This window comes from Notothenia rossii, assembly GCF_949606895.1.
Source record: "Notothenia rossii genome assembly, chromosome: 5".
In the NCBI taxonomy this organism is placed as follows: domain Eukaryota; kingdom Metazoa; phylum Chordata; class Actinopteri; order Perciformes; family Nototheniidae; genus Notothenia; species Notothenia rossii.
The window spans coordinates 79,763,517-79,776,066 of NC_136903.1; the positions used below are offsets into that span (position 1 = coordinate 79,763,517).

At 40.8% G+C, this 12,550-nt stretch overlaps 1 protein-coding gene across 1 annotated transcript; it reads left to right on the plus strand.

The window, feature by feature from the left end:
* Positions 1 to 3,658: 3,658 nt before the first annotated feature.
* LOC307039350 (keratin, type II cytoskeletal 8-like) lies at positions 3,659 to 9,165 on the plus strand. Its single transcript, XM_079681321.1, has 9 exons — positions 3,659 to 4,181; positions 5,597 to 5,805; positions 5,932 to 5,992; positions 6,138 to 6,233; positions 6,338 to 6,502; positions 6,629 to 6,754; positions 7,349 to 7,569; positions 7,694 to 7,734; positions 8,170 to 9,165. The coding sequence occupies exons 1-9, from the start codon at positions 3,729 to 3,731 to the stop codon at positions 8,652 to 8,654; spliced, it is 1,857 nt and encodes a 618-aa protein (XP_079537447.1). The 5' UTR covers positions 3,659 to 3,728; the 3' UTR covers positions 8,655 to 9,165.
* The last annotated feature ends 3,385 nt before the right edge of the window (positions 9,166 to 12,550 follow it).

Below are 12,550 nucleotides of genomic sequence, written 5' to 3' on the forward strand. Positions count from 1 at the left end.
TTCCAATTGTTATTCAATATAATTTGTGTGACTACAAAGCATTACATTGATGTATTATTGGCGTATAATTAATAATGAAGTATCTACAAATTAATATATTTCACTTTTCATCACATGTTGGTCCCCCCAACAATAACTGGGTATCAATGGCCAATTAGACTGAATCTTCCATGAAACCTATGTCTGATCCATACAGAATGTCATATCTTAAATGCAAAAATATTGAATTAAATACCAGAGAAAACATTTTTCAAAAATTGTTTTTAAATAACTGTAACAAACTTACAGAAATCCATCCAATAGTTGTCCAAATATGACACTCATCACAAATGTCAATCAAACGGAGTCCCTGCAAGAAACAATGATCGGTCAACACAATCAGTAAATGGTAGTCATCCACGGGACTAGGAATGTTTGGAACTCATTTCCTGGCAAGCCCCATATAGTTGCAGAGACATTTCCATCTGGACCATTTGGTTGACAAAGTGGAGAGTCATACCCCTAGTGTGGGTGACAAAGCAACTTCCTATAGACTGGATCAAGTTTCATGCAGCAGATAAGATCATAGTCAATGAGATACAGTGATGACAACATGTGACCACATCATGCCACTCCTCCTGTGAAATTTCTTTGGCTGAAAACACTTTCATCCTACAGTCGCTAGGGGGCATGAGTCTCAAAGGGAACGCAGCCACTGTAATATGAGAAGGGTGATGAGGTCTAAGAAACTGCATGTTCTGTACTTTTCTGTCTGGCTTGTTTCTTTGAGTACATGTGTGCTCCCATTGTTTAAAACCATGCACCATGCCTTGGTGTAGTGTTTTTTCATGTCTGTGTAGGAGGCTCCTTGTTTGAACAGGCATTACAGGGCAAGGCAGGCTGTTAGTTTTAAAGCTGATTATACTGATCAATCGAGGGCTGGGCAGGGTCCTTCAGACCACTGCAAAGTCCAACTTTAAGACCACAACATAAAGACAGGCAGTATGTTTATCCTCATTTTATTAGTTTTCTGCATTTCCCTTCTCTATTTCTACAACTTTTCAATTAAAGGGGCCCTATTATGCTAATCTCCAGGTTCATATTTGTATGTTGTGCCTTTTCTGTGCCATGTTTACATGCTTTAATGTTAAAATATGCTTTGTTTTTCTCCTCCTGCCTGTGCTGCAGCACCTTTTTCCACCCTCTTTCCGAAACCAGAGCCCAGTCTGCTCTGATTGATTAGCTGGCCGACTCTGTTGTCATTGGTCAAGTGCTTCGAGATGTCCTGCCCCTTAGCCTATCTCGTATACTATGTTGGAGCGCTAGCCAATAGAACAGCGAGTGTGAAATCACTATGTTACAGAAGTAAACAAAGGACTACATTCGAGGCGTTTCAGGCAGGGGGGAGTGTGTGGGAGAAAAACTGCCTCTGGTGTGAACTTTGGGATTTTAGCCTTTGCAGAACTTTTACATGCACAAAGCCTATACAACACACTACAGGAAGTGACATTCTCTATGTCTCTTGTTGTTTATAAAGCACTGCATGCATTATTTGTTTATCATATATTACATGATGTAAAGATAAATGTTGAAGCAATGCCACCACATTAGCTAAAGCCTTTAGCCTGCTTAAAATAACCATCTTGGATACAATCCAATTCCCACTGAACGTGTCAGTAAATCTGTCATTCATTGTTTAATAGGTTTTTTTATAACCCTCCACTTGCTCATCTCTTCCCTCACCCCCTTCTCTCTTGTAGCATGCAAGTGTTTCTCTCAGCACATTCCTGACTTGATGTGTCACAGCAGCTTCTTACAAATCAAAACATCACTGGCCTCTTAAGGGACTTGAGGTCAGAGGGTGAGCTTTGTAAATTACGCTCTTACTATCTGCATGCAGAAAAAATTAGGTATTCTCTTATCTGTATGACTTTATGTTTAAGTCATCAAACTTGAAGCGAAAACAGCTCTGTTCATGGGTTGGTGTAAGATCCTGAGTTATTGAAACAACAAAAACTGGTTGACTTGTACATATATGGTTGCCTCCAAGTTTAGCACAGCAGCTTCATTGTGAAGGGTCACGTCAGTGTTTCAGACAAGCCAAGCAAAACATGATTTTGAAAATGTCTTAAAGTCCCTTTTAGGTTGTTAATATGTTCTTTCCACAACATGTGCCCTCTTAGCTTATTCATAGCTGATATAAATGTTAAGTTTATTTTTATAAAACAAAAGAGGAGGGGTGTGTTTAATATTTTCGTTGACGGAGCAAGGGGTTTATTCTGGTAAGGATTAGGCAACAGTCAAGAAACCACTCAGGGAAGATCTTGAGTCATAAATCCGACAAATAAATCATGATTTCCACAATATGATAGGATGATAGTTCATGATTTAAATCAAACTGTCATAAAAGGATAAGGGCTTACCGAAAATGTGTTTTGATCCTTAATGTGTGCCACTATGGAAACAAAAAAACAACAATTTATATCTAAGTAGCTGGCTACCTATTTCTACCTACCTCTCTACCTACCTACCTACCTACCTACCTACCTACCTACCTACCTACCTACCTACCTACCTACCTACCTACCTACCTACCTACCTACCTACCTACCTACCTACCTATACCTACTTACCTACCTACCTACCTACCTACCTACCTACCTACCTACCTACCTACCTGTCCTTGTTTTTGATGTTGTGTTTTTGTTGGGTTGGGAAAGCTGTTTAAGACTAGGTGGGGTCCAATAAAATAAAAAGACAATCTCTATTTGCTCTTTGCCTGGCTGATATGGGAGGAATGTTCATCAATATGTGTGTGCGTGCATGTGTTTGTGGGTGTGGGTGTGTGTGTTCAATGCCTTCGGTTATTTTATAATTGTGTAATTTTTCACGCTTCAAACACAGGATTTTACTTGTGACATTGAAGAAGGTGCAACCTGTCTATGTGAACTTTCCTTTTTTTTCTGTACTGATCCCTTTTCTTGGATGTGTTCCAACATGCCTGCTGAAGAACATATAGAGCGCATGTATAGATAATGGAACATATTAAGGGGGTACATTTGTTTTTTCCACAATTATGAGACATACAGTGACACAGCATACAAACAAATGAAGGACATCACACTGGACACCAACAATTTGCTTTGCAATATGCCACCTCTATGAGGACCGTTTTAAAGTAGAAGACGAGGTCATAAAATGATGCGCTGTTCATTATACTCAAGGTTTGATTTTATAATCTGGTTTCACAAGAGTGTGTGTGTGTGTGTGTGTGTGTGTGTGTATGTGTGTGTGTGTGTGTGTGTGTGTTTGTCGGTTTGTCTGTTTGTGTTTGTGAAAGAGTGCAGACGATACAAGAGGTACAATATATTTGAAGTTTAATTTTACTGATGCAAAATAGGCTTTGCATGTTTGTTATTATGATGTAAAAGCAATGTAACATTTAAAGTTTGGAAAATGCCTTTTGAAGTAGAAGTTGTACCACTGTTTCTGCAGCACTTTAAACTGGCACGGGGACTATTATGTAATTCTTGTGCTCCCTCCAGAAGTAAATTATGTGTAACACAATGTGATTTTCTTCCCTGACATTCCCTCATCCTTCACTCCCCTGCTGCGGGCGGCATCCAATCAGATCTCTGCAGGGCCCCTCCCCTGCCCTGATAAATAGCATCGGAGACCAGGGAGGGTCTATCTGCCTCGCTCTCTTCTCCCCTCACACCACTTCATTGCTACAAACTCCATCTGATATCATGTCTATCAGAGCTATGAAGAGCACCACCTACTCCACCGTGTCCTCCTCCAGGGGCCCATCCCAGGGCTTCAGCAGCCGCTCCTTCTCCGGCTACGGGGGTGTAGGCAGTGGCAGTGGCAGGCAGAGCCTCAATGTCCGCAGCTCTTATGGGGGAGTTGGCAGCTGTGGTGCTGCTGTAGGTGGCGGGGGGTATAACATGGGTGGTGGGTATATTGCCGGGGGTTCTGGACAAAGAGGAGGTGGAGTGGAGTCTGGCTATGTGGGCTATGGTGGAGGTATGGGAGGTGGCATGGCCCATGACATGGGGGCCCCCATCACAGCGGTGACTGTGAACAAGAGCCTGCTGACCCCCCTGAACCTGGAGATTGACCCCAACATCCAGGTGGTCCGCACCCAGGAGAAGGAGCAGATCAAGACACTCAACAACCGCTTTGCTTCCTTTATCGACAAGGTCAGTCAACTTAAAGGGACATCTTCAAAATTCATACATGTTAGTTAAATAGTAAAAAGAAAAAAACTTTCTGTGGGTCCACAAAATACTTTTTCTTGAGGATAAACTGTCGGTTCCTATGACTGTTAGATCTATACAATTCCTCACAGAGTGAAAATATAACTTCAGGAACCTTAGAGGAAATTACTGTATTGAAAGCCAGAATAGCTCAAGGTGAAATAAGTCTAAATTCACCATGTAGATCATCCTTGAGTCAAAAGTGTATATATAGCAATATGCAGTCATCTAAAAGCCATGTAGAGTGGTACTGTGAAGGAAACTTCACAGTTTTTTGAGTAATGCTTTGGCTCCCTCCCATGTTTTCACTCTGGAGTGAGATCATAGAGCTCAGATAAGAGAATCAACCTGGATACAGAGCTCGAAGAGACGAACACATTTTTCTTGAAGGGGGTGCATCCAAATGTGAGCAATATCCTGAAAAGAGATAAAGTCCAAGCTGCAAAATCTTATTAATCAAATAAAGCTTGCTGAATAATAACAGCATGTACATAAAACCTACAGTACAAAAGTGGGCGTGTCATGGGCTAGGCCAGCTTTGCATGGGAAGCTTGTTAAATACTGAGTGGAGTAGACAAATAACAGTTATCTGAACGAAACCCACTTTATGAGGCTTTATGAAAAGCAATAATTTACTTTTTTTGTTAGTAGTATCAATCATTGTTAAGCACCCACTGTTAAATACAGTGCAGAAACCGAAGCCTGACTCCTCCACCTGAGATTAATCCGATTCTTTAGTTATCGAACATTGCAACACTCATGTTTAATGAGGTACCGCAAAGTATGACAGAAGTGAAATAGATAACCGTGAGACTAATTCCTCAGATTGGAAAACAAAGCTTGCATACCATCATGATATTGTACACACTCAGGTATTGCTGCGTGTCACATCGTGTTTGCAGAGTGGTAGCAGGACCCCACCCAGGGTCAGGACGCTCCTTAGAGAAGTTGCAAAGGGGGAACTGGGAAACAGTGCCTCTTTGTGTTGAAAAGTGGCACTATGAGTGAGCAATATACTATGGGAGTAATTGATTTGACATTTAGAGTGTGTTAGATGTGGGAGGAGCTACTCATTTTCTTGCTGTCAATCATCATGCAGTTCTTTGTCCATTAGGAAACAAAGTGAAGCCATTCATGTTGTTTGAGTAATGCATACATGCATCTTTTTTCAGTAAATATTTGTCATAGACCAACCTCCTCATACATTTAAGTTTTTGTTTTGTAAAAAAGAAGTGCAGTATCGTCCCATCCTTTCACAATCAATCCATTCAATTCCTTTCCGTGTGACCCATATCTACAGAACTGTGTTTTTCCTGTTTTCTATTCATCAATCACTCACTTACCTTTTCTGTCTGCAGGTCCGCTTCCTGGAACAGCAGAACAAAATGCTTGAGACCAAATGGAAACTTGTGCAGGAACAGACGACATCTCGCTCCAATGTTGACTCCATGTTCGAAGCCTACATCGCCAACTTGCGCAGACAGCTGGACAACTTGGGTCACGAGAAAGTCAAGCTTGAGTCTGACCTGCATCAGATGATGGGCATGGTTGATGACTACAAAAACAAGTGAGTGGAGCATAATGTTTCAACCATCAGTGGAACTCCTTAAATAAACTATAATAAACATATATTTTAACAGTTGATTGCATGACCACTGCACTATACATTTAAGGAGTAATCTTTCCTTTCAAGGTATGAAGATGAGATCAACAAGCGCAATGAGTGTGAAAACAACTTTGTCCTCATAAAGAAGGTCTGTCTTTTCTTATTTTTCATATTATGCCATAATTCAACCATAACAAGCCTTCGAGCTAAATGGCCACACAATGGCCATTGTACCTCAGGGCCAGGGCAGCATGCAACAATGAACAATCTCTATATTTGACTTTGCTGTGCAGGACACTGACGCAGCCTTCATGACGAAAGTGGAGCTGGAAGCCAAACTGGAAGGGCTATCTGATGAGATTGAGTTCCTGAGGCAGATCTACGATGCAGTACGAACCTTGTTTCCCTTTCCAGTGGCACACAAATGAATAATAGATTCAACATCTAAAAAAGAGCATTTGCAAAATGATTTGTTAATATATGATCCACACAGGAACTCAGTGAGCTGCAGGGCCAGATCAAGGACACATCTGTTGTGGTGGAGATGGACAACAGCCGTAACCTGGACATGGACTCCATTGTGGCTGAAGTGCGTGCTCAGTATGAAGACATTGCCAACCGTAGCAGAGCCGAGGCAGAGTCATGGTACCAGTCTAAGGTATGATCCTTGTTATTTATGTCAAATAAAAGCATGTCAAACCATGTGGCTAGCAACAAACATCAGCTACACTTTGATAATCACGTTGCTTTTTCATTCTCCCATACAACTTTTCTGTGTGTTTAGTATACAGAGATGCAGCAGTCAGCAGGAAGTTATGGTGAAGACCTGAAGACCACCAAGGCTGATATAGCTGACATGAACCGCAGGATAATGAGGCTCCAGTCTGAAATTGAAATGGTTAAAACACAGGTGAGAAATTACATTACATTTGTAAGATACATACAAGGTATGTATCTTGTATTTTGTAGATTGTGTAACTTGCTGCTGTTAAATACCGTCAAACTATGAGCAATATGTGCTTTATGTGCAATATATACTTTATATATGCCATCTTTAATAACTGTAATATATACCGGGCTGCTAAATCCTAAGAACTGGGATTTGATTTGTAGATTTGATTTGTTTTTGATCTGTATTTTTGAAAATGATGTAACTTTTTTTGTTTTTATCTTTTTTTAGCATATTGTTTATTATATTATAACTTAGTACTTTTTTTATCATATTGTTGTGTTGTTTGTTTATTATATTATAACTTAGTACTTTTTTAACGCATTTAAGATATGCAACACTAAGCTGTCTGTGGCTCTTTCCTGCTGTAACTCTACAAATGTCCCCTCTGTGGGACTAATAAAGGGATTCTGATTCTGATTCTATTATTCTTTGATTTTAACTGATTAAAAAACCTCCTAACTTCAGCAATAATTAAAAAGTGGTAGAAGCATCTGGCCTTAAAAAGACAACAGGATCTCACATCACTCTTTGCTTTTCATTCTCTACTCTTAGCGAAACAATTTGGAATCTCAGATCGCAGAGGCTGAGGAGCGTGGTGAGATTGCAGTAAAAGACGCTAGACTTCGCATCAGAGACCTGCAGGAAGCGCTCCAGAGAGCCAAGCAGGACATGGCCCTTCAAGTGCGCCAGTACCAGGAACTGATGAACGTGAAGCTGGCACTGGACATTGAGATCGCCACCTACAGGAAGCTGCTGGAAGGAGAGGAGTACAGGTAAGGTGTTGCTTTGACAGCACCCTCCTGTGGAGCTGCTGAGAAATATATTTTTAACATCATTATTATTGTGTCGATAACGTTGTGTTCTGCTTGCTCCTGTCTTGTTATGTTTACTCTACAGGTTAACTACTGGAATCAAGACCAATATAACCAAGCAGACTTGTAAGTTCATGTTCTACTTTGGTTTAACTGTTTAACTTTTGATTGACAGTTTAAACTATTAATTAAAAATGGCATGACTTCATGATGCCACCATAGGTTATATGTTGGACAGCACTCTTCCCTTTTGAGATTTTTGCACATTTCAATCACAGATAACTTAATTCCACCTAAAATATTGCTTCTATGTCTGCACTTGTGTTAAATACTTTGACAAACCGTGTCAATAAATGCATGTGCTGTTTACCCCATGTTAATTGGAGTAGACTCAAATCAAATGCATTTCAACTGACTTTTTAGGCCCACATGTACTTTTTAAATCTCTAAGAAGGAGAACTAATGGTAACCGAAGTCTTTGCTGATACGGAAAGATATTCAGATCATAATGGACCTTTTTTCCCAGTACTGTCTTTCAATGTTTATTTTTTACATGTGCAGCAATGAAATACAATGCCTACGGCCTGGAGAGCTCCCGAACCCCGTCCTACGCCAGCTGCTCCTTCGGTGGAAGTGGAGTCAAGGCAAGCATCGGTTCTATTGCTGCCCTTGAAGGAGCAACAGTAAAGAGCACCACAGTCACCAAGACAGAAACAGTGAGGATCAAGACCGAGGAGAAGATGGAGGAGAAGATGGAGGAGAAGAAGGAGGAGAAGAAGGAGGAGAAGAAGGAGGAGAAGAAGGAGGAGGAGCAGGTGGAGGAGCAGGTGGAGGAGCAGGTAGAGGAGCAGGTGGAGGAGCAGGTGGAGGAGCAGGTAGAGGAGCAGGTGGAGGAGCAGGTGGAGGAGCAGGTGGAGGAGCAAGAGGAGGAGCAAGAGGAGGTAGCAGTCGAGGCGCCAGCTGTCGAGGAGAATAACGAGGAGGCGGAGGTGGAGCAGGAGGAAAAGGAGGAGCAGGTGGAGGCTGAAGCTGTGGCTGAGGAATGATCATTTGTTCCTGTTTTATCTGATTTATGATTGATGATATCGGCCTTGGAGGTGAATAAAAAGCACACCAACTCTGCTTTATTATCCAGGTCTCGAATTTTTCCCACCAAAGTGCCTTCACAAAACAATGTTTCTTCTGTAAGAGGTGTAAAAACAACTGTTATACATTTCATGTAAAGATGCTAAAGGATGAGTCTTTGTTCAGGTATCTGAAAAGTCTTAATACATTACTGTAAACTGCCTCTGGTCAGTGATCCTTGCACCACATGTGTTTAACCAGCAGGTGGCACTGTTGTATCTTTTTTCTTCTGTTGCTCTTGGGGTCCGAGTAACTCGAAGCACTGATGCCACCTCGAGTATACTGCTGCATGGACCTTATTCTGTACCTGCTGTAACATGAATATATGTGAACAAAGTCTTCCATCTTCTCAAAAACAATTTATGTGCGTTACCCCTGGCGACACATCATGTCCTGTCTGTTTGCTCGACAATAAACCTTCTTCAAACATTAGTTTACATGGTGTACTGTTGTGTTACTATGGTTTCTACGTTTCCTAGTAAGTTTATGTAATTGCACTTTTGAGAAATACTTCATCTGCCAACCATTAAGAACAAGGCTAAAAAAGATAGGAACATGAAAAAGATATTATGCACACAATAAAAGACCTGTGTGTGGACATTTTTAATCTTATTAAATACACACATGAACACACACATGAACGCACACATGGACACACACACACACACACACACACACACACACACACACACACACACACACACACACACACACACACACACACACACACACACACACACACACACACACACACACACACACACACACTATTGCCTGAACAAGTTAGATGCCGCCTATAGTGCAATGAGATTTGTCACAAATTGTAAAGCACTTACACATCACTGCACCCTGTATGCCAAGGCAGGTTTGCCATCACTTACTGCAAAGAGGCTCAGTCATTGGTACACGTTTATTTATAAAGCTTTGTTGGGTAAACTCCCGTATTATATCTGCTCTCTGATAACACATGAGTTGCAAGCAGCTATTGTCTGAGATCGCATGATGTACTATTGTTAGATGTGCCAAGAGCAAGGACTGTCTTAGGTAAGACAGCTTTTATGTGCGCAGCTCCACTTGCTTGGAACAATCTTCAGCAATAATTGAAACTGAGCAATTTCATTCCTCTGCATTTTTTTTTAAAGCTAGGCTAAATAAAATGTTCGTTGATACGATGGGCACTTGTAAATGTCTATAACTATGTACATTTTGCCTGTAAATATAATGTATGATGTCATTTATTGTTTTGTGTTTCATGTGGAACCCATATGCTGCAGGTCTCCCTTGAAAAAGACATCTATGATCTCAAGGGACCAATCTGATTAAATAAAGGTTTGAAATGAAATGAACACACACACACACACACACACACACACACACACACACACACACACACACACACACACACACACACACACACACACACACACACACACACACACACACACACACACACACACACACACACACACACACACCCAACCACCCACACACACATGGTGAACTTTAAAAGGCCTTAGAGAAACTCTAACTTACATGATAATTTAAACATTTCTCTGACAAGTCCCAGTCTGTCTAAGACCGGGGACACGCTAATTGCAGGGTTTCTTTTCAACAAAAGAAAGTATAAGGTCATTCATGATTATAAAATGTCAGCAAATGTCATGGTCCAAACACTTCTAATCCCTTACTGTAAAACAAATATAATTATACATGCAAAGTTCACAAAACAAAACCAATCCAACCAGTCTGATCGAAACATGCCAACAGTTGTATCGGGAAATAAAACGTTAAATCTAATATGCCTGTGAGTGTACTGAAGTTACAGGTGATTTACTGTAAACACTTTAAAGAGCAACAGGTTTGAACAGGAATTGTGGGTGGGGGTGCCACACCCAAGGCTCTACAACTTGAAGTTTTAGGAGAACTATCAAAATCCCACAGTACCACCCACCGTTCATTGCACACACACAAAAAAACAGTTGCTGCTGCCGACACACTGGGGCTGACTGGATCAGTTTCAGGTTTCAAGGCTTGTTAGTTAACTGTATAAACATTATATCACAGTGTATGAAAAGCTTTGGTAGTTTACATTGACTTTGCCTTTATTTAGGGGGTTTGAAAATACGTTTGCATCAGAGCTGGAAGAAGGACTTGTAAAACAATATCACATCATAAAAAACGATCGAAATATAGAGAAGCTGTCGCACCAAGCACAATGTTAATGAGTTACAAACCAGTACATTGACTTAAATGAAATAGGCTAACATTGCAAGTTTTGTTTGAATGTATATGTCCTCATTCAGATATTATGTGTTACTATTGAATGATAGACCAGTCATCACCAAAAGACGCAAGATTAACACTCTTGCAGGAAATATCTGACATGATATATAATAATGTTATGCAATCAGAATGTTAAAACGGTGTTGACCTCAGCAACTTCATGAGCCACAAGCCACGGCAACAAATACCGGGTGTGTCAGGGCGTGTTCGCTTCTGTTGTTTTACATTGGCTTCTGTGGGATTTGCGGCATTCCTTTTCTGTCTATTGTTTTCTGAAAGTGTGGTGTGTGTTTCTTTATTTTATGATGCATTTCTTTATTGTATGTGGTTGTTTCTCTTATTTTCCCTTGCAGCAGCTCCTTTGAAGCTGCAGCCTCTGAGCCCTGATTTTACACTGCATATTCATAATATTCGATAATTTCTCTCTTTTACCTGGGAAGTACATTTATACAGTAAGGTTGCAAAAGTACAGTAGTAGATGGTACAAAAAGTACCTGGCAGTCATTGTTTGAAATCTCTTTTGGCGGAATGGTGTCAATACGCAAAATCCCATTTAAACAATCATCATCACGGATGAACAGAGCACACACCTTCATGGTGATATTGTTTTGGTTGGATGTTATCACATGCATAGTTGCAATGAGTCCACAGATCTTATCACAGTAATGATAATCAGTAATCAAATATCATATTTGTGAAGGTCCCTGAGTTGCTAGGCATTTTTTGGCATATGTGTTGGGAATGTTATTTTACTGTTCACATGTAACTGGTTTAGTCACGCATCACCTCTTACTATGTCTTATCAAACCATTTTAGTGATTGAGGAAACCGCTCCTATTGTTTGCAGTGCAGAGGAATCTTCTCTGACAGCCTCTAAACACACATTATGTTCTGTTGTGTAACACACACACACACACACACACACACACACACACACACACACACACACGCACGCACGCACGCACGCACGCACGCACGCACGCACGCACGCACGCACGCACGCACGCACACACACACACACACACACACACACACACACACACACACACACACACACACACACACACACATCTATGCTGCTGCAGCCGCCTGTGTTTCTGCTGATCCTAGTTGCAGGATCCATCATCTTATTTTTATTCATTTAACTTAATTCATGCATTAGTCATTGAAAACATTTCAACATGTATGTATTCAATAACAGTTGTCTACTACTCTGCAGATGATGCAGCCTTCTGCTTTCTGCTGCTGAATGAATGCACTGTTCTTGTTCGAGCAGGCACAAACTATGTTTACGTAACTGAACCTGGCCCCCCTTTATGCTTTCTGTTGCAGCCTTTCCAAATCTACACCTGTCCATAACATATTTTTCAGTGTGCCAAGTACAGATTTGGAAAACCTAACATGTATACTCTAAAACAAAGTACAATAGACTTTCTAGATATCTCAGTTTGAGGTATGGGGCGAGGCTACAGTGAGTCAAGCGAGAACATTGAAAGAAACTTGGTTACGTTACTGTGATTGACAGCGTACATTC

Excerpts from the sequence above, each read along its gene's own strand:
- LOC307039350 (XM_079681321.1), top strand. The coding sequence starts at position 3,729 with ATGTCTATCAGAGCTATGAAGAGCACCACCTACTCCACCGTGTCCTCC. Across the intron at positions 5,993-6,137 it reads ACTTTGTCCTCATAAAGAAG|GACACTGACGCAGCCTTCAT; the intron begins GTCTGTCTTTTC and ends TTTGCTGTGCAG. Across the intron at positions 6,503-6,628 it reads AGTCATGGTACCAGTCTAAG|TATACAGAGATGCAGCAGTC; the intron begins GTATGATCCTTG and ends CTGTGTGTTTAG.